At 43.8% G+C, this 21,538-nt stretch overlaps 1 protein-coding gene across 1 annotated transcript in view; it reads left to right on the top strand.

The window, feature by feature from the left end:
- The window catches only part of Pole (DNA polymerase epsilon, catalytic subunit), a 48,494-nt gene that overhangs the window by 8,221 nt on the left and 18,735 nt on the right, over nucleotides 1-21,538 (top strand). Inside the window, exons 9-29 of the mRNA XM_032886896.1 lie at nucleotides 352-459; nucleotides 938-1,048; nucleotides 1,280-1,365; nucleotides 1,569-1,688; nucleotides 3,072-3,204; nucleotides 3,427-3,540; nucleotides 3,798-4,010; nucleotides 4,408-4,515; nucleotides 4,850-4,978; nucleotides 5,057-5,159; nucleotides 5,247-5,393; nucleotides 5,558-5,703; nucleotides 7,490-7,638; nucleotides 9,172-9,264; nucleotides 9,453-9,597; nucleotides 12,040-12,197; nucleotides 12,592-12,787; nucleotides 14,784-14,998; nucleotides 19,223-19,325; nucleotides 20,197-20,277; nucleotides 20,361-20,483. Coding sequence (XP_032742787.1) covers nucleotides 352-459; nucleotides 938-1,048; nucleotides 1,280-1,365; nucleotides 1,569-1,688; nucleotides 3,072-3,204; nucleotides 3,427-3,540; nucleotides 3,798-4,010; nucleotides 4,408-4,515; nucleotides 4,850-4,978; nucleotides 5,057-5,159; nucleotides 5,247-5,393; nucleotides 5,558-5,703; nucleotides 7,490-7,638; nucleotides 9,172-9,264; nucleotides 9,453-9,597; nucleotides 12,040-12,197; nucleotides 12,592-12,787; nucleotides 14,784-14,998; nucleotides 19,223-19,325; nucleotides 20,197-20,277; nucleotides 20,361-20,483 — 2,781 coding nt within the window. The remainder of the gene's footprint in view (nucleotides 1-351; nucleotides 460-937; nucleotides 1,049-1,279; nucleotides 1,366-1,568; nucleotides 1,689-3,071; nucleotides 3,205-3,426; nucleotides 3,541-3,797; nucleotides 4,011-4,407; nucleotides 4,516-4,849; nucleotides 4,979-5,056; nucleotides 5,160-5,246; nucleotides 5,394-5,557; nucleotides 5,704-7,489; nucleotides 7,639-9,171; nucleotides 9,265-9,452; nucleotides 9,598-12,039; nucleotides 12,198-12,591; nucleotides 12,788-14,783; nucleotides 14,999-19,222; nucleotides 19,326-20,196; nucleotides 20,278-20,360; nucleotides 20,484-21,538) is intronic.

Here is a 21,538-nt window from a genome sequence, read left to right as displayed (position 1 = left end):
AGTGACTGGTGAGAAGTAGATTCGTATCTCATTCAGGTATCCATGTCTTCCGTTTTCTTGTTTGCAAGATGAAGATGTTGTCCTGGACACGGTCCCTTGCCAGTGCTGTCCTAACTAATGTTCAAGTGAGACAGTGAATGAATGCTAGGGAGCTTCGGGTCTGAGGTGGTCTGACCGGAAGCTTCATTCCTTGTGTGTTTTCATTTTCTTACCCCCAGTGGGGGTTTTGTTACTGTTTTGAGATATGTGTGGTTATTTTGTTTTTGGTGCTGGTGATTGAACCCAGGGCAGAATGTGGGTGTCCAAAGGATGAATGCAGACCTGAATTCATGGTGTATTTTGTCGTTTTAGGATCCTGTGGTTTTGGCATTTGACATTGAGACAACCAAACTACCTCTCAAATTCCCTGATGCTGAGACAGATCAGATTATGATGATCTCCTATATGATTGATGGCCAGGTGAACAGAGTCTCTGTTTGGGAAACTCAAAATGCTTTTGTGATGTTTTGCTGTTTTTTTTTTTTTTTAAAGATTTATTTATTTATTCTATATAAGTATACTGTAGCTGTCTTCAGACACACCAGAAGAGGGCATCGGATCCCATTACAGATGGTTGTGAACCACCATGTGGTTGTGGGACTTGAACTCAGGACCTCTGGAAGAGCAGTCGGTGCTCTTAACCACTGAGCCATCTCTCCAGCCCTTTGCTGTTGTTTTTGAGGCAGAGTATCACTCACTCTGTGGCTCAGCTTGGCCTTGTACTCTTGGTGGCTCTCCTGCCTCAGCCTTCTGAGTGCTAGGATTATAGGCAGGTCACCTTTATGTTTTTGTGGAGTTCTTTGAAATTATTTTGTTGAGACGCTTGTGGGTGGGCTAGGAGTCTGCGTCTCAGCTTTTCTGTAGCTGACTTGTGTTGTCTGCTCGTGAACTTTACCAGGGCTACCTCATCACTAACAGGGAGATTGTTTCAGAAGACATTGAAGATTTTGAGTTCACCCCCAAGCCAGAATATGAAGGGCCTTTCTGTGTCTTCAATGAACCCGATGAGGTAAAGAGACTTCCTGTAGAGCCTGCCTGGTATTTGGCATGAGGTGCCAGGATGCAAACCGATTCTGGTCAGGTGTTTGTTGTTCAGCTTCCTCTTCCATGGCCAAGGCTAGAATAAGTCCTGGGCATCTGGGCTGACGTGAGGCTGCTGTTTCTAAGTTTGGGGAAGTATTGGCAAGTTGCCGAAAGCCGAGAAAGGGTTCCGCTAACTTCTGTGGTTTGTTGAGCCCAGGTCCATTTGATCCAGAGATGGTTTGAGCATATCCAGGAGACCAAACCTACCATTATGGTCACCTACAATGGGGATTTTTTTGACTGGTGAGTCCAGCTTCCTGTTAAGGTTTAATTGTGTCAGGGAAGGGTGGGAGAAGAGCAGCTCTGCCTGCTGGTATCAGTGGTTTTCATTTTCACAGAGAAGTGCATGGGACCAGTGTTTCCTGGGAGCAGTCTGCCTACACACAAGGATCAAAGGAAGCACTGGCAGCTCATTTATCCCCATTGCCTGTCTCTTTTGTTGTTAGGCCGTTTGTGGAGGCCAGGGCAGCAATTCATGGCCTAAGCATGTACCAGGAGATAGGCTTCCAGAAGGATAGCCAGGGGGAATATAAGGCACCACAGTGCATCCACATGGACTGCCTCAGGTATGTATACACCACATAGTAGGCAGCTCATGCCTGTGATCCCATCAGTGATAGAGAAAGGCTCCTTGTACAGACTGTTTGCACATCTGTTGGGAGAGGTGATTGGCCTCCAAGAAATGGCTTTGGGCCGCAGGGATTTGCTGTGTGCTTGCTGCTAGTCCTCCATTTAGTCAAGAATGCTTAACAATACCCTGCGAGGTGGAAAAGCTTGGCTAGAAAGAAGCATAGAGCAAGATTCTGATGCTTGCATAGATGAAGTCAGATGAGGCTCCCAGAGGCTGTATATTTTCAAGATGAGCTCAGTGTGCTTCATGCTGACTGAAAGCGAGTAGTTACCCCAGGTATTGAAGTCATGGTCTTTAGAACATAGGTCCATGTAGGTAGGAAGACAGGTATGAACGCATACATACAAAGAGCTAGTTGAAGAGGGTGGCATCTGAGCTGGGCCAAGACATGAGTTCATCAGCCTCCAAGATTGTCTGAGATCGGCTGTTGCTCCTTTTTCTCTGATAGTCTAGCCTTTGGGTTAGAGGAAAGCCAAGAGGTTGAGACTGGTTCATTGATAAAGAAAGATCAACACTCAGGTTTGCTAGCATGGGCGGGGGCTTAGGGATAGATAGGTACCTAACGTCTCTGCTCAGTTGACTTGGAATGAGAAAGAATAAATTTAAGATATGAGAGGATTCTGTTGTAATCATGCTTTTGTGGAAGTCTCTGTGCACTTGGAGGAGCCCAAAACTAGATGGTGTCACCTAGAGGCATAGGGTTGGTCAAAGTTCTAATAGATGGCAAACTAGCAAGGTTAGAAGTGTAATGAGAGAATATCTGAACATCTACAGAGGAAGGGCCACAGAGAAGTTGTAGGAGCGAACAGCTGCTAGGACAGGTCATGGGAGATAGAGACTAGGTGTGGCCACTGGACAGTGCAGTTCCTAGCTTTTACATGAATGCTGGGGCTCTGAACTCAGGACCTTATGTTTGAATGGCAAGCTCTTTGCCCACTAAGCCATCTTCCGAGCCCTAGAGAACATCTTAAGGGCATGCTGTTGCGAGAGTGCATACTGAAAGGACAGGGTAAACAGAGGACAGATGGACAGGTAGTTCATGCAATACAGTTTGATAGGCTCATAGAGGCCTAGGAATTCTTGTTGTGTTACCTTTTTATTTCTCCATAGCAAGAGGCTGAGTTCTCTGCTGAAAGTGGAGGGTGGGGTAAGGGTACAAAGGATCCAGATTCTTACATATAATTTTTTGAGTGTTCCTGCGAGGCAAGTGGATGTTCAAGCGGCACTGGTCCCTTGAATGTCTCTAAAACCTACATTATTGTGATATGTCTGGTTTTGCCAGCCTTGTGTTCATCTCTAGAATCTGTCCTTTTTCCAGGTGGGTGAAGAGGGACAGTTACCTTCCTGTGGGCAGTCATAATCTCAAGGCAGCTGCCAAAGCCAAACTTGGCTATGACCCTGTGGAGCTGGACCCTGAGGATATGTGCCGTATGGCCACTGAACAGCCCCAGGCACGTGAGCCCATTCCCTAAGCCCATTCCCTCTCCTGTGTATCCCTGAAGTCATAGACATTGTGACTGGAGAGGCTCGGTTACCTGAGATATGGGTACCAGCTTTTCCTTCCTGATCACTCCTGCTCAGCCTTGCCTCTTTCCTGAACTTTACTTTCTGTATTTCATGAATTTCTTGGACCCTTAGTTTTTAATGATCTTGCTCTCTGATGTTCTCCCCAGACTCTGGCCACTTACTCAGTGTCAGATGCTGTTGCTACTTATTACCTGTACATGAAATATGTGCACCCCTTCATATTCGCCCTCTGCACCATTATTCCCATGGAACCTGATGAGGTCAGTGCACCGATGCTCCAGGTGGGATGGTTCTGGACTGTTACGGGTGGCACCATTGGCATCTTCCTGGAGTCTGGGGCACCAAAGTGAGAATAGCCACAGGAGGCAGGGGCTTCTGTTAGCGGCTGCACAATTTTCCTTCCATGGTACAGTCAAGGTTTCTGGTGGTCGTGGTCTTGCCTAGGAGTCAGGGCTTTTGGCATAGATTTGGGATTTTGGGATCGGCATGCATAGCTACAGCTGCATCTTTCCTGCAGGTGCTGCGGAAGGGCTCTGGAACATTGTGCGAAGCCTTGCTGATGGTGCAAGCCTTCCATGCCAACATTATCTTTCCCAATAAGCAAGAGCAGGAGTTCAACAAGCTGACAGATGATGGCCACGTGCTAGATGCTGAGACCTACGTTGGGGGCCATGTGGAGGCCCTAGAGTCTGGTGTCTTCCGAAGTGATATCCCCTGCCGGTTTAGGATGGTATACCTCTTTCCTGAGCTTCTGGGGTTCTGCTCTTCCCATACTTGTACTGTTGTAAAACCCAAGAGGCAATGGCCTGAACAGTCTTATCTTCATCTCATCTCTGAGGTTCAGTATCACTCCCGTCCCCCTTACATAAGACGAGCTTTCGTGTGGTGCCTTCTAAGACACAGTCTCCTTGGCTGGGGATTTAGCTCAGCGGTAGAGCCCTTACCTAGGAAGCGCAAGGCCCTGGTTCGGGTCCCCAGCTCGAAAAAAAAAAAAAAAAAAAAAAAAAAAAAAAAAAAAAAAAGACACAGTCTCCTTGCAGAGCACCTCTGGTGCCTCCTGCCTTGTTTTACACTGGCAGCAGATTGAAAGCTCTGCCTGACCTGTGCCCTCTCGTGTCTCACACTAGAATCCTGCAGCCTTTGATTTCCTGCTGCAGCGAGTTGAGAAGACTATGCGCCATGCCATTGAAGAAGAAGAGAAGGTGCCTGTGGAACAAGCCACCAACTTCCAGGAGGTACCCACCTAAGAATCAGGGCTGGCCTATATTTGACTCTTGGTGTGATTTCCTCTTACTCCCTCTAGACTTGCCATCCTGGCTTGATTATCATTACTGTACCTCATTCTTTTGGGTTTTGTATTTGTTTTTGTTTCTTCAAGATATGATTTCTCTGTGTAGCTCTGCCTGTTCTAGAACTCACTCTGGACCTAGACCAGGCTGGCCTTGAACTCAGAGATCCATCTGCCTCTGCCTCCCTAGTGCTAGAATCAAAGGGATGCACCATCACCATCCAGTGCACCTAGTTCTTACGTTGGCCACCAACGTCCCTTTGTTTTTCCCTTCTCTATAGGTGTGTGAGCAGATTAAGAACAAACTCACCTCCCTAAAAGATGTTCCTAACAGAATTGAATGTCCTCTAATCTACCATTTAGATGTGGGGGCCATGTATCCTAACATAATCCTCACCAACCGCCTGCAGGTGAGACCTCCCTTCTCATATCATAGTCATCTCTCTTTGCAGACCCAAGTTGATTCTGACCCTCCCCTCCTTTCATAGCCTTCTGCCATAGTGGATGAGGCCACCTGTGCTGCCTGTGACTTCAATAAGCCTGGAGCAACTTGTCAGAGGAAAATGGCCTGGCAGTGGAGGGGAGAATTCAGTGAGTGTCAGGCCCTAAAGGGTGCTCAGCAGGTCAGGACAGACCTAGATTCTGATCTCGGAACCTGTCCCATCACTTCCTTTCCAGTGCCAGCCAGTCGTAGTGAGTACCATCGAATCCAGCATCAGCTAGAGTCGGAGAAGTTCCCCCCTTTGTTCCCAGAGGGGCCAGCAAGGGCCTTTCACGAGCTGTCCCGTGAAGAACAGGCTAAATACGAGAAACGGAGGCTGGCAGGTGAGCACCTGTTCTCTTTTACAATGACAATTAGCAGTATCTGGGTTTCCCATTCCTTTATGTTACCTTAGTTAAGTGAGCTCCTTAGCATCCAGGTGTCCCAGCTTGCTCTTTTGTCATCTGGAAGGTCTCAGCTACTGTCCCAACACTCTGAATTGTCTTAGATTATTGCCGGAAAGCCTATAAGAAGATCCATATGACCAAGGTAGAAGAGCGTCTGACTACCATCTGCCAGCGGGAAAACTCATTTTATGTGGACACAGTGCGGGCCTTCAGAGACAGGCGCTATGAATTCAAAGGACTGCACAAGGTGGGTCAAAGTAAACTGGTGTCTGAAGTGAGAGGGTCTTGGTTTGGCTCTGTGGAAACACCTTGGTCAACTACAAACACCTTGTAGTTTGTGGGTTGCCATATGCACCCTGTGAGCCGCCATATGCATTTGGATAATAAATACACTTAAAGAATTAATGGCCAGAGAGGATGCAGACTGTTTGTCGTGGCCTGAGCCCTTGGAACTGTGCTGAGTAATTGTTTCAGAAATAATTATGTAGAGCAGCAGCTACAAAAGACACTAGTTGAGCTGACAAGGACTTACTGAGCTAGATACAGCCGTGAGTTGACTGCTTTCCCAGTACAAGCAGGTAAGTCGTCCCTACAGACTCTAAGGCCACCATACACACTGGATTTAACTCTGTGGTTTGCTAACCTCTGACTTAGAAGAATTGGGGAAATGTTTTTTCTTTTCTCTCTCTCCCCCTCTCTTTAAAAATTTCATTATTTTTATATCTGTATTGGTGTTTTGCCTGAATGTATGTTTATGTGAACCTGTGTGCTTGGTATCTGTGGAGATCAGAAGAAGGTGTCAGATCCTCTGGGACTGGATGTACAGACATTTGTGAGCCACCTTACAGGTGCTGGGAATCAAACCTGTGTACTATGGAAGAGCAGCCAGTACTGTTAACCGCCATCTCTAGCCGCAGGGGAAGTGTTTTCATGTACATATTTTATCTCCTGATATAGAACCTATCCCTTTGTATAGAGGTTTAAATGGTTTCTTCTGTTTTACCAGGAGCCACCTGAGTTTTTTTCCTACTAAAAAGTGAGTTTTATGTTTTATCGGGTAGTTAAATTCTGAGAGCTTGTTCCTTGAGGCCATTTTTGGTGAGATCCTTGCTTGATGTCCCTTGCACTCCGCGCTGTTCTGATACACAGTCCTCATCACTCTCCTCACAATTGTTGGTTCTCCTTTTATAGTGGTGAGCTGTTGTATCATGAAGTTTAACATTTGTAATTATAGTTGGGTGGCAGCTGTTATGCAACTGTCACTGCTCTCTTCAAAGCCTTTTATTTTCTGTATTATTCAGGCTTTCATTGCTCTGACCAAGTTCTTAACATCACTTTAAGATTTATTTTGTCTTACAGTTTCATAGATCTCAGCCCATAGTTGGCTGGCTTTGTTTCTCTTATGTTGTTTTACTTTGTTTTTGAGACACGGTTTCTCTGGATAAAAACCTGGCTATTGTAGAATTAGCTCTGTAGACCAGGCTGGCTTCAGAGATCCACCTGCCTCTGCTGGGATTAAAGGCCTGTGCTGGCTTTGTTTTTAAATCAAGATGACAATATTGATGGGAGGCCTGGTAGACTAGAAGTACTTGTTTTATGGGGATAGATGACACATGGAATGGAGATGCGCTAAGGTATTAACAGGTGGCCAGTCTGAAGAGGGATTGGTCTTCATTATCCTTTTTCAAGTTCTCTGGATTTGAAAGTAGTTCTTTTCTTTTTTGTTTTATATTGTTTTTTGTTTGTTTGTTTGTTTTTACTGTGTTTGAATGTTTTGCATGTGTGTATGTATATGTACCTGATGCGCATGGAGGTCAGAAGAGAGCATCAGATCCTCTAGAACTAGAGTTAAAGATTGTTGTAAGCCGTCATGCGTGTACTAGAAAACAAACTGGTCCTCTGCAAGACCCACTGAGTCATCTCGTTAGCCCCAGACTTGAAAGTTTTTAATATTGAAATTTTATGCTTGTTGATTTTTGTGGACTGAAATTGGAGAAGCTGTAAGGTACTTAGGCTCCCCAGTGTTCTTCCAGGTGTGGAAGAAGAAGCTCTCAGCGGCTGTAGAGGTGGGCGATGCATCAGAGGTGAAGCGCTGCAAGAACATGGAGATCCTTTATGATTCGCTGCAGCTGGCTCACAAATGCATCCTGAACTCATTCTACGGCTATGTCATGCGCAAAGGGTACGGGACATATGCGGTAAATGAACAGGGAGGGAATGAGCAAGATGGGACGGCAAAAAAGCAAGAAGTTGTGGGGGAGGAGCAGTTCAGTTATCGACAGAGCGAGCAGATGATGGGTGTGGATGGGAATGGTCTTCCTGCTCACAACATGCTGGTGACACGGGCTTAATTGGGGCTGAGTCCATGAGAGTAGGGCTTGCATTGGCTCAAGGGTCCAGTGTTGAAAAACATTACTTTTCTTTTTTTTTTTCCTTTTTTTTTTTTTCGGAGCTGGGGACAACCCAGGGCCTTGCTTGCTTGCTAGGCAAAGCGCTCTACCACTGAGCTAAATCCCCAACCCAAAAAAACATTACTTTCTACTCGGCACTTTGATGGAAGCAAGCATAGTGGGCTGGAGATAAGATTTGGTTATTTGCCCTGGGTTGGTCCCCAGCTCGAAAAAAAAAAAAAAAAAAGAAAAAAAAAAAAAAAAAAAAGATTTGGTTATTTGACGTTTTATATCACTGTATCCTCGCTGCAGTAGAAAGGGCTTTTGGTATTTAATGGCATCAGTTTATTTAAAGAGTGGGCAGAAGAATGACCAATGAACGACATAGAACTTGACTGGTGGGCTGAGGTCTCACGGCCAAGGTGGAGACTGTTCTAGGAAGAGAGAATAGGGCATGGTTTGAGTGGTATGGCAAGGAGGGCGTGGGCTCTGTTCCTTGGACAAAGCTAGTTTGGTCTTCTAGGGAAACAAACCAATAGACTGAATGTTCAGGAACACAGGAGAAAAGAGTACTTTCAACCTGTAGCTCCACAGAAAAGGAGAGAACTGACTGGAGTTGATTGTGAGGAGGTCACATCTGATTGTGTTTATATGTTGGGGTCTTTAAAAATTGGATAAGAGTGTGGGCACACACGTACTAGAGTGTTCGTGCAGAGGTCAGAGGACAACTTGGACGGTCAGTCCTCTCCTACCACGTGAGTACATCATGTCAAACTCAGATCATACATCTTGGTAACAAGTGCATCTACTCACTGACTGAGCCATTTTACTAGCCCTATTGTTGACTTTTAATAACAGTGGATGTGCTAAATGCTGCTGGGTCAGAATGAAGAGGGGACAGGGAAGAGGTCTAAACCCAGACAATGAGGAGGACGGCAGGGTGAGCTGGCAGGAGGCTGAGAACAGCTGTCCAGATATGGGCTTAGAGTTTCTGGAAGTAGGTGGGTGAGAGTAGGATTTGGAAAGAGCTATGATAAGAATAAAGAAGGCATGGCATGGAATAGAGTGGGATTGAAAGTCCTGTGACTCTGAAACTCTGAACTGTCAAGTGACAGCATGTTAACCCTTTGTGAGGCACAGGGTCCACCCTGACTAGGGATAGAAGTTTCCCTAGGTCAAAGCCAAATTCCACCTTAGTTCTTTCCTGCTTCAAATATGTTTGACTGTTTCTATCATCTCTGCTGGGGATCTCCTCCCTCCTTCGATTCCCCATGGAGGGAGTCTCCTGTCAGTCCTGCTCACCGTAGACTGGCTGTCCTTTCCAGAGCTCGCTGGTACTCCATGGAGATGGCTGGTATCGTCTGCTTTACAGGAGCCAACATCATCACCCAGGCAAGGGAGCTGATTGAGCAGATCGGGTGAGTGCGGCCTGGGGTTGGCTGCAGGGCTTGCACCACAGAGGCACAGCAGGGCAGTGATAGGAAATCGTAAAGACTGAGAAGACAGAACTCAGCTTGATATTATCATATTTGAGGTTTTGACACCTGGCTTCTAAGGACTTGGGGGCATTGCCCTGTATCCATGAACTTTACTCCTTTCTTTGAAGGAGGCCTTTAGAACTGGACACGGACGGAATATGGTGCGTTCTACCCAATAGCTTTCCTGAAAATTTTGTCATCAAGACAACCAATGTGAAAAAACCCAAACTGACCATCTCCTATCCTGGTGCCATGTTGAACATCATGGTCAAGGTGAGTGGGCCTGCAGCAAGTAAACACATATAATCTGACCTCTGGCCTGTCCCCAGTGTGGATATTTGGAAAGATCTCAGCTCTTGGTATCTTTGGCTCCCTACAAAAACCACCCATCTGTAACGTTCTTTTACCTTAGATGTAATGTTCTAATTTCCTCAGTTGTTTGGTACAACTGTTAGATTCATGTTACAAAGAAAGTTACTGGGGTTGGGGATTTGGCTCAGTGGTAGAGCGCTTGCCTAGGAAGCGCAAGGTCCTGGGTTCGGTCCCCAGCCCCGGAAAAAAAAAAAAGAAAGCTACTTTCGCAGAACCATACTGCTTTTGGTTTTACGTTTACTTGAAAGCAATTTTTTTTTTTTTTTTTCGGAGCTGGGGACCGAACCCAGGGCCTTGCGCTTGCTAGGCAAGCGCTCTACCACTGAGCTAAATCCCCAACCCTTTTTCTCTTTTTTTCTTTTTCTTTTTTTTACTTGAAAGCAATTTTAAACTTATCCAAAAGTCTCAAAGAGTACTAAAGAAGGGTGGGGCTATGGCTCAGCATAGTGTGTGTCACACAAACACTGAATTGGATGTTCTAGACCTTTGTAAAATCGGGACATGGTAGCACATACTGTGTCCAGTGCTGCCTCGGGGACCCAGGAAAGGTAAATGCCTGGGCCTCATTGGCCAGCACCCCTAGCCAAATTGATGAGCTTCGGGTTCAATGGGAAACCCTGTTTTGAAAAACAAAGTGAGGAAGAGTTGAGGCAAGCATCCAGGGTCAACCTGGCCTCCATGTGCACATACCATGCACAAATATTGCAGGAAACTGTTTTATACCTTTCAGGCTGCTTACTTAATGTTAGCATCTGCCTGAAGCATGCTTGTTGACATACCCTGTAACTAAATATTATCTGAAGTCCCCAGTTTCCAGGTGCCCACGCTATGTCCTCTTTACCCTGGATAGTGCCTTGGTCTGGAATTTTGTTTTCTGCTGTCAGTTTGGAGACCTCATTCTAAGGCTATTGTAGCCACAAGTGTTTATACATAGCCTCTTTGTTCCCAGAATAACTACTCTGAGACTTAGTTATTTAAGCCATGGCCTTGTCTTATTCCCTAGTAGCTTGTAACTTATACAACTCTTTTATTCTAGTCTATGTCTGTCACATGGCTAGTTACCTCCCCTTAGTTCCATTTGTCTGTTTCCTCCAAGTCCAGTGCAAAATCTTCCACTCTTGACTCTCCAGAGTCTCTCTCTCTCTCTCTCTCTCTCTCTCTCTCTCTCTCTCTCTCTCTCTCTTTGCCAGATGTCCCACCTTCTAATCCTGCTTCAGTTAATAAGCCATCAGCTTTTTATTGACGGGTGATACTTCCACACAGATTCTCTCTACAGGCTGTTATTTGGGTCTCCTTGGGGGAATATCATGGGGATGATGCCTGATCATCACTTCCTCCTTGTTGGAGACATTGGCTTCATCGCCAGGTTGTCCACATCAGCCAGGTGTCTCTACAGGGAAGTTCCCCAAGTCCCTATTCATCATGCTGTTCTTTCCTCAGTAATCACACCTGAAGGAATGAGTGTCAAAGAGCATCTGAGCGTGTGTTAAAGGCACCTCATATCAACACGTATCATGAAGGCGTGCTATGAGATGTTTCTTTTTTTTTTTTTTTGGTTCTTTTTTTCGGAGCTGGGGACCGAACCCAGGGCCTTGCGCTTCCTAGGCAAGCGCTCTACCACTGAGCTAAATCCCCAACCCCCTATGAGATGTTTCTTGACCTTTGTTGAGGTTTGCAGGCATCAGTAATGTCTCCTGCATCACATCTCCTGTGCTGGTGTAGGTTCATGGCAGGTTGCTGTTTATCCCATTCCTTCTGCTTGCTCATTGGAGTCTATAGGGGGTAGTGTTACCCTTCTCTCATTTGTATTCCCCTGCTTGTCCGTCCTGATTTACAGCAGCATGGATTCGCAGACTCTTTTATACCTAGGAGGATAATCCAGTGTGATCCTCATGTCTTTTCTTGCTCAATTTGTTCCTAGCTGGCCACAAAGACACACAGTTCCCTTTTTTAGATCTTGTGTTTGGAGCATTTTCTTACTTGCTGTTATAAGATACTCTAGCTTTATGTTTATCTTGTATCTTTCCTGTCTTAGCTCTGGGGTGAAGCATTTCTTCAAGGAGTTTCTCCTCCACTGAAACCTAGGCAACTCTTGTGTTTTTGTGCTCTTTTTTCCTTTCCCAGGTCATATTTATGGAAACATAGACCATGCAACCCTAGACCCTGTTAATTATACTTGAGTCTCAGTATGTTGCTGTCAGAACCCTCTGCTTGTCTGCTACTCATTTTGTCCATTGTGTGGTAGAGTTAATTTGCTGACCTACCCGCTCCCTGAGGAGAGGAGGTGGGGCCTGGGTGTGAGCCCATAGGAGTGAAGTTACCTTTCCTGTTATTGATTCTTAGGAAGGCTTTACCAACCACCAGTACCAGGAACTAACAGAGCCTTCGTCTCTCACCTATGTCACCCGCTCTGAGAACAGCATCTTTTTTGAAGTCGATGGACCATACCTTGCTATGATCCTTCCAGCCTCCAAGGAAGAAGGCAAGAAGCTGAAGAAAAGGTAGGCATCTCAGAGCCTATGTTTTAGAAAGGAAATGCAGTTGATGGACAAACTAAGGACTCAGGAAAGAAAATAAACCTAGAGCCAAAATAAGAACAAACTGGGTAGGGTTTCATTGTTTGTTGTTTGTTTTGTTTACTTAATTTGAGGGGGGAAAAACTGGATGCTGATGTGTCAGTCTTCTATTCTGGTTCTGTGAGCAGTGGTCTCTCAGTGCACTCCAGTTTGCTAAAGCCATCAACCTAACGGGCAGGGGCGGGGCGTTGGGGTGGGGGTTGCTACTTGCTGCCTTAAAGACAAGAGGGTCAGGCAGTGAAGCAGGAAGGCAGAAGGGAGACAGAAAGCACCTAGCATCCTGAGGTTCATTTCTCTGTGGTGTTTCCTTGCTTTTTAGATATGCTGTATTCAATGAAGATGGCTCCTTGGCTGAACTGAAAGGTTTTGAGGTGAAACGCCGAGGGGAGTTGCAGCTGATTAAAATCTTCCAGTCCTCAGTGTTTGAGGCCTTCCTCAAGGGCAGCACACTAGAGGAGGTGTATGCCTCTGTGGCCAAAGTGGCTGACTACTGGCTAGATGTGCTCTATAGCAAGGTAAGGCTCCACCCGCCTCCTCAGCTGGTTCTCAGGAGTAAGCATCTTTCAAGGAATTGGACTTGTATGCTAAGCTCCTGGAGAATCAGGTAACAAATGAACCTGGATCAGTTTGATGAACCCTAGCTTCCTTAGCTCTGATACCCTAAAATTCCCTAGCTTTTGGAGTGCCAGCATGATAGTAAAAGGAGTCAGAGAAAAACTTAACAATTATCAAACCAATTTCTTTGAATTTTGAGTTTGTGTTTTTTAAAATTGTTTTTATTTAATGTGTATTTATTTATTTATTTATTTATTTATTTATTTATTTATTTATTTATTTATTTTGACTATGTATCTGTGTTCACTGTGTGTGTCTGCTGTCCTCGGAGGCCAGAGGTCAGCATCGGTTCCTCTGGAAGTAGAATTATAAGGCAGTTGTAACCTGCTGTGTAGGTTCTAGAACCAAAGGCAGGTCTTCCATAAGAGCAACAAATGCTCTCCCCATCCCCCCTTAAAAACTTTTAAAAATTGTGTGTGTGTGTGTGTGTGTGTATGTGTGGAAGTGAGAGGACAACCTATGAAAGTCAGTTCTTTCCTTCCATTTTCTGGGTGCTAGAACTTGAACTAAAAAGTCTTCATGGTGGCAAGTTTCTGCCGAGCCATCATGCTGACCTCGATTTTTTAAAGTCTTTTAATGTGCACATAATTTTTTTCTTTTTATTTTTTAATTCATTTATTATATATAAGTACACTGTAGCTATCTTCAGATACACCAGAAGAGGGCATTGGATCCCATTACAGATGGTTGTGAGCCACCATGTGGTTGCTGGGAATTGAACTCAGGACCTCTGGAAGAGCAGTCGGGTGCTCTTAACCGCTGAGCCATCTCTCCAGCCACTTTTTTTGTTTTTTTGAGATAGGAGTCTTACTATGTATCCTGGCTGTCCTGGAATTTGGTGTGTAGACTAAGCTAACTTTAAATTCATAGAGATCACTTAACTTCTTCCTCCTCCTAGAGTTGGGAATAAAAGTATGTGCCACGATACCCAGCTATAACATCATTTTCATAATTTATCTTGAGCATTACCAAAGAAAGAAAAGGAGGGAATGCCTTTAGTTCTGCCTTGAAGTATTTGACTATCTCTGTATTGTTATGTTTTGGGCCACTTATCAATCCATCTGTCTGCACATTTCCATCTGTGAGGAAGTTTAAGAATCCCATTGTTCTAGCCAGTGTCACATGAACTTCAGTTCTTTTGGACAGATGTCACCTTATCTTCTGTATTGGGAATAATTATTCCCCACACAGTATGGCTTTGGCATTTATTGCTCATAGGTATTTCTTGATAAGTTTGTACACAACCTAGTCAGATAAAAGGTAAGGTTTTGTGTGCCTTTTTTTCAAGTGACATTTATTTTGAGGATAGGGGACACCGGAGTAATGCAGTGTACATGTGGAAGTCAGAGGACAACTTGTAGGAGCCAGTTCTCTGCTTACATCATGTGGGTCCTAAAGGATCAAGTTCAGGTTAACATGGGCTGGAGAGATGGCTTGATAGTTAAGAAGACCAGGGTTTGAGTACTAACACCCATGTGGCAACTCACATTATAATTTTTATAATTTTAGTCACAAGGGATCTAACACCATTTCTGACCTTTGTGGGCACAAGAACACAGTGATGCACAGATATACATTCACACAAAACCTTTCACACGAATTTAAATGAAAAAAAAAATACTCAGTTGTCAGCCTTGGCATAGGCGCCTTCACCCACTAGGCTATCTTGCCATTGCACTATCCTATCACACTTTAATGCAGTGCTAGGGCTCAAACCGAAGGTGCTAGGGTAGCTTTTTTAAGGGTGTTTGTTTGTTTGTTTGTTTTTTGACATTACTCTGCCCTTTGGAAATCCAAAGCCTACCTTCATCTTTCTAGGGAAGAAATATGTACAATCTGACAGAATCAAAGTGAATATGCCTTCATCTTCCTGGCATCTGTTGTTTCTTTCTCCAGGCTGCTAATATGCCCGATTCCGAATTATTCGAACTGATTTCTGAGAACCGCTCCATGTCGCGGAAGCTAGAAGATTATGGGGAACAGAAGTCTACGTCCATCAGCACAGCAAAGCGCCTGGCTGAGTTCCTGGGAGACCAGATGGTCAAAGATGCTGGACTGAGCTGCCGCTACATCATCTCCCGAAAGCCAGAGGGATCTCCTGTCACTGAGAGGTAAAGGCCTCTTTAAAGAGTTGAGCAGGGGGTTGGGATTTAGCTCAGTGGTAGAGGCTTGCCTAAAGCGCAAGGCCCTGGTTCGATCCCCAGCTCCGAAAAAAAAAAAAAGAACCAAAATAAAAAAAAAAAAAGAACCAAAATAAGAGTTGAGCAGATGGGCGAGTGCCTGTAATCCTTGTACTCAAAAGGCTGAGACCAGAAGATTTTGAGTTTTAGGCCAACCTGGGCAACTTAAGAGACTGTCCTGAAGGGGTTTGGGGTATCAGGTATGATGGTATACACTTTTAAGCCCAGTATTTGGGAAACTAAAACAAAGGTTTCATGAGTTCACTGTTAGTCTGGACTATAATGAGTTTGAGGCCTAACTGGACTGGGCTACATAGTCATTCCCTAGCTTTAAAAAGACAAAACCGAAAACTGGCTTTGTAAATCCACACCTGTGGTGGAGCCTCTAGACCCTTATAATGGAGTTTCCATAGGAAGAATGTGGATCTGGTAGCTGTTGAAAGAAGGAAGTCTACCTGGTATGGTAGTGAATGCCTTTAAATCTCAACACTTGGGAGGCAGAGACAGATGGAACTCTGTGAATTCAAGGCCAGCTAGTACTACAGGTGTGACCCTGTCTCAGAAAGAAAAGGGAAAACTGGCATCATCGAATGCATATCAGTTCATAGGAAGGCCTCCTGGGGCCCAAGTAGAACTCTGGAAGGGGAATGGTAAGTCTGGAGAATTTTGGTTTGAAGGAAGTCAGCTTCTTTTTCATGGACATAGATATGGATATCTTGGATACAACAACTTGATGGTGAGAGTGGCTCTATGATGAGTCACATAGAGTAGGACTCTGGCGTACAAGAGGCTACTTTACCTGCCAATAGCACCAACACTTCTCAGTCACCATCACAGATGAGAAGAAAACACGTTTCAACTCCGAGGATGTATCAGATAAAGCAGCATACCAGGTGGGCTACATCCACAATTCCCACTTGGCACTTAGGAGTACATGTCTCACATAGCTTTACATACCTTGTAACATGTACCTGCCTTAAAAATAGCATTCTTCTTGCTGGGCAATGGTGGCACACACCTTTAATCCTAATGCTTGGGAGTCAGAGGCCAGCCTGGTCAACAAATCGAGTTCTAGAACAACTATGGCTAAACAAAGAAACCCTGTTTTAAAAAAACAAAAAGAAAGAAAATAGCATCTTCCAGAAATGGACAGCTGGTTTTTAGTGGTAATATATTCTGCAGGAGCTAAGTATGGAGGTATAGTATATAATCTGAAGCTGCTGGAAAGGTTCATGTTGCTGTAAAATTATAAAAACAAAAAAAGCTTTCTTTTACCCACACTAGGTCCGACACTGCAGTGCCCCAAGACATCTGTTGGAGTCAGCAAAGCATCTCACCGCTCTACTCCATCCCATATCACACTGCCGCTGGCCTCTTTCTGAGCCTGGCAACAATCTCTCTACCCATCTAGTTCTCAAGGCAGGTTGCCACCATGCCAGAAATACATCACAATTCCATAGCAGCTCAGTGTCCCCAGCCACCACATATTCTCTTGAACTTAAATCGCCACATGAAAGAACACACAACACAATAACCTCTGATTCAATTGATAAGATATAACTGCCCACCTAGACATACAAAGCCCTATACACATCCATCCCTTAAGAACATTCATAACAACCTATAAATGTGCAGAGAGGAATCTTAACATCAGCCTCCATGTTCTTTCCCTGGCTTCACCCCTCTTCCCATTCCAGTCTCCTCCACCCTCAAACTTTTCTTCCACCCATCCTTCCTTTTCGTCCAATGATAGACCTCGTTCTATCTCGTACCTGCCTTCACCTGTATGACATCCTACAGGCTTAGAAAATTTAGCAGCATTGTCTCAAAATAGAAATAAAGGGCTGGGAGTATTTTTCTGGGAGGCCCTGAATGCAACCCCTAAGATCAGAAGGATGAAGTAATCTTGCGTGCAGATTAGTTGTAGAACACTATCTGTGTGAACAAAGCCCTGGGTTCAGTTTCCTGCACAGCAACAAGAGATGAAGACATGCTATGTGGGTGTTGAAAGGGTCTAACTATTATCACAGACACCAGGGAGGAGCTCAGACAGCATCTCGCCAAGGCTACCATGTAGGACCTGGGTTTGGCAATGCACACCTGCCATCCTAGCACGCAAGAGGCCGAGGCAGCCCAATCTGGACTACATAGAGGTTCCAGGACAGTTTAGATCACATCAGGAGACCTTGCCTCAAAAATAATAGCTATAATAATAATAACCCTGCCACCTAGTTTTCTTTACTGTGGCTACACCAAAGTAAAGACATGCACAAAGGTAATAAATACCAGAGAAGGGTTGTGCTGTCGTCTCTGTGAGGAGGGGATCTGCAGCATTCCTCTTTATTGTCTCTCATAGGAAATGACATTTTAGAGCACTGCAGCTTGACAGAGCTGAGTATGTGAGTACCTGCTGTGTTCTAAGTTTATAATGTTTCATAATAAAAAACATTTTGGGGCAACTGAACGTTGCCAGCTGCTTTATTGATAATATGAAAACCAACTCACTCCTTAGTAAAGCATTTCATCTCCTGTGTATCTGCCCAATGGATAATGTTTTAGATGTGTACTGCCCACATGTAAGAATGGCTGTAAACAGCTCTGAACAGTGGCTGCATACGAAGCAAGCAGCTAACACAGGGCAATGTGCATTCAGCTTCAGCCCCTTCTTCTTCAGTTATGTGTAGTATTAGGGGACGTCATGATAACACATTCATACCCATAACATACTGTGATCGTATTAACTTCTGGGGACTTCGTTATGACACGTTCATACATACAGTATCTGTGATCATATTAATTGCCATTGTTTTGTCCTGTCCTGGTTACTTTTATATTGATGTAATAAGACACTGACCAAGACAAATAGAAGAGTTTAATTTGGGGTTACTGTTCTAGGGTTAGAGTCCATGATGGCAGAGCAAAGGGGTGGAAGCAGGAACAGCTGAGGCCTTACCTTACATCTTAATGCCCGAGTAGGATCAGAGATAACTGAAAACGAGGGAAGTCTTTTGAAACCTCAAAGGCTGCCACCACCAAGGCCACACCTCCTAATCCTTCCCAAATGTTACAAGTGGGACCAAATATTCAAATATGGTCTATGGGTCTCATTCAAACCACCACAGTCCCCCACTCCTGTTCCTTTTCCAAAATAGGCTCCTTTGTGCTTTAATATCTTTAAATTTAGGTGCTGCATGTGAAAGAAACATGAAATATTTATCTTTTCTTCTAACGTAATCTTTAGTTCCATCTTTCTTCCTGTAAAGGATATAATTTCATTTTTCTTTATGACCGAGTAAAACAATTAATGGGATGAAAATATACTTAACTCCATATAGTTTACCCCATTGTGTGTGTGCCTGTGCCATATTTTCTTTCCCTTTTTTTAATTTTTAAAAAAATATTTTTTAAGGGTTGGGGATTTAGCTCAGTGGTAAAGCACTTGCCTAGCAAGCGCAAGGCCCTGGGTTCGGTCCCCAGCTCCGAAAAAAAGAAAAAAAAAATTTTTTTAGAGATTTGTTCGTGTATTATGTGTACATTGTTCTGCCTGCATGCTCGCACACCAGAAGAGGGCACCAGATCTCATAATAGATGGTTATGAACCACTATTTAGTTGTTGGAAATTGAACTCAGGAACTCTGGAAGAGCAGCCAGCTTTTTTTTTTTTTTTTTTTTTTTTTTTAAGATTTATTTATTTATTATATGTAAGTACACTGTAGCTGTCTTCAGATACACCAGAAGAGGGCATCGGATCTCTTTACAGATGGTTGTGAGCCACCATGTGGTTGCTGGGAATTGAACTCATGACCTCTGGAAGAGCAGTCGGGTGCTCTTAACCGCTGAGCCATCTCTCCAGCCCCTGCCATATTTTCTTTATCCATTCATGTATTTCTCTTCCCCCTCTTCTTCTCCTCCTTATTCTTTGTTCTGTTTTATATTTTTGAGAATGGAACCCAAAGTCTTACATACGATAAGCAAATCCTCTACCAGTGAGGCAGGTCCCTATCCCCTAAGCTAAGTGTTTTACCATGACACAGCATCACTCAGTCATTGAATGTTATAAAGATTAAGTGTGTACAGAGTCTTTATCCCATGTACATTTGATAAGAGTTATAGAGGTTTGCATTGTCTTTGATTCTGGTTGTTTTCCTAACCTAGGGCCATTCCACTTGCCATTTTCCAAGCAGAGCCTACAGTGAGGAAACATTTTCTCCGGAAATGGTTAAAGAGTTCATCACTTCAAGACTTTGATATTCGGACAGTGAGTGCCAATTTTTTTTTGAGAGAGTTTGTATGTGGGGGTGGGTGGAGATCAGAAGATAACTTAACTTGAGTTGGTTCCCTTCCATCATGTGGGTGCCAAAAATCTAACTCAAGTCATGAGACAAATGTCTGTATCTACTGAGCCATATTGCTACCTGCTAGCTATTTTTATACTATTAAAGATTTAGGAAAAAAAGCTCGTCAGAATGTACCTGACCTTCCACAGTGATCACCTAAAACAGAAAACACAGATATGTACATTATGATTCATAAGAGTACCAAAATCAGGGGCTGGGGATTTAGCTCAGTGGTAGAGCGCTTACCTAGGAAGGCAAGGCCCTGGGTTCGGTCCCCAGCTCAAAAAAAAAGAAAAAAAAAAAAAAAAGTACCAAAATTATAATTATGAAATAGAAATAAAAATAATTTCATAAAGAACTAGCTGTATTAAAGGGTCACAGTGTTAGAAAGATTGAGAAACACTCACTGCTCTGAGGCATCAGGAAGCCCTTAAGCTGCTGGAATAAAGCTGGGGTACTACCTTAACCATCTACCATCTCTTGATCCTATAGTTTTATTAAGCTTTAAATGAGCACATCATTCCTAGAAGATGAAGTGAATCACAGCGTTTAGTAATCTTTTTTTTTTTTTTTTTTTTTGAGGGAATAAGGTTTTTAATCCATGTACGTGCGGTTCCTCATCCACACAGGGAGAGGCAACCCGGAACCCAAAAAGCACACAGCTTTTATTCGTTACAGAGGGCAGACTTCAGCAACAGGGTTAGCTGGCCTATTCTCATTAGTGGTAGCATTTAGTGATGTTGACATGTAACAGTGTAGACAAGTGCTGCTTCTCATTTTTTCTGTATGCAGATTCTGGATTGGGACTACTACATAGAGCGGCTGGGGAGTGCCATCCAGAAAATCATCACCATCCCTGCAGCTCTGCAGCAGGTGAGACAAAAGCCATGGGTGCCACCCTGGACCACAAAGGCCAGTAGACCCAGAACTTCCTGGTGTGTGTTATCCTCACTTAGGTGAAGAACCCAGTTCCACGTGTCAAACATCCAGACTGGCTGCACAAAAAGCTACTAGAGAAGAATGATATCTACAAGCAGAAGAAGATCAGTGAGCTCTTTGTGCTTGAAGGAAAGAGACAGGTAACACACAGGACCCAGGGTACCAAGTCTGCAAGCTGCTATCCATAATGTATATGTTTTGTTTTTGTGACACGGTCTCATTTAAATTATTACTTATTATTATTTATTACTTGTATGTATATGTTGCATGTATGTAAAAGTCAAGAGAATCAGTTTTCCTTCCACCATGTAGGACCTAGGAGAGTCAAACTCAGATTCGCAGGTTTGGAGGCAAGTACCCTACCTACTGAGCCACCTGTCTCTACAAGTCTTGATTCACTAGGAATACATAATTCTAACAATGTAGCCTCGATTCAATCAAAAATTACACTGAAATATTAAATAAAAGAAAAATTGACAATCGTTTTCAAAATTTTTAACATAAACAATGTTAAATGAATACATCACAAATTAGTAAAATATATAAAATTAATGTATGTAAGTATTTGGCCTGAATAAATATGTGTGTGCATGATGTGCATGCCTGGTGCCACAGAGGTTAAAAGAGCCATCTCCCTAGCCCCATGTTTTTAAATAGCTATACTTAATGCACAAATAAAACCTTATGCTCAGCAATTAGGGGCTAAAGAGATGACTTAGTACGTCAGAGCATGGGCTGCTTGTTCAGACTATATGCATTAGTGACGAGCTCCCAGTCACCAATAATGCGCTGGTATTGAATTAAGGAAAGAAATAAAAGCACTTCCCCTTGGAGTCATTTAACCAAGATCTGGTTAATATTTAAATTCTCTACTTCATGTTCCCTGTGTCTCCATCCTCTGTCCATCTGTTATATGAGTCTGAATCAGTGCCAGCCTAAATTTTATTTTATGAGTTTGTTTCTGCCTTTTGCGTTTGTTTGTTTGCTCCTGTGTCTGTCTGTTGGTCTGTATGAGTCCACGTGTGAATGGTATCTGTCTGTGTGTCTCCCTAACAAGGGGTTTCTTACTATATCTATTGAACAGCATAGAAAGCATTACATGGGGGAAGGAATGGAGTACTTTACAGAAATCTGACCCAAATAACAAGCATCATCGTTTTGGGGTTTTGGGGGGAGGGGTAGTTAGGGTGACTGT

The sequence above is a fragment of the Rattus rattus genome, chromosome 16, assembly GCF_011064425.1.
Source record: "Rattus rattus isolate New Zealand chromosome 16, Rrattus_CSIRO_v1, whole genome shotgun sequence".
Classification (NCBI taxonomy): domain Eukaryota; kingdom Metazoa; phylum Chordata; class Mammalia; order Rodentia; family Muridae; genus Rattus; species Rattus rattus.
Note: the sequence above shows the minus strand (reverse complement) of the source record. Positions and strands in the feature narration are given on the sequence as shown.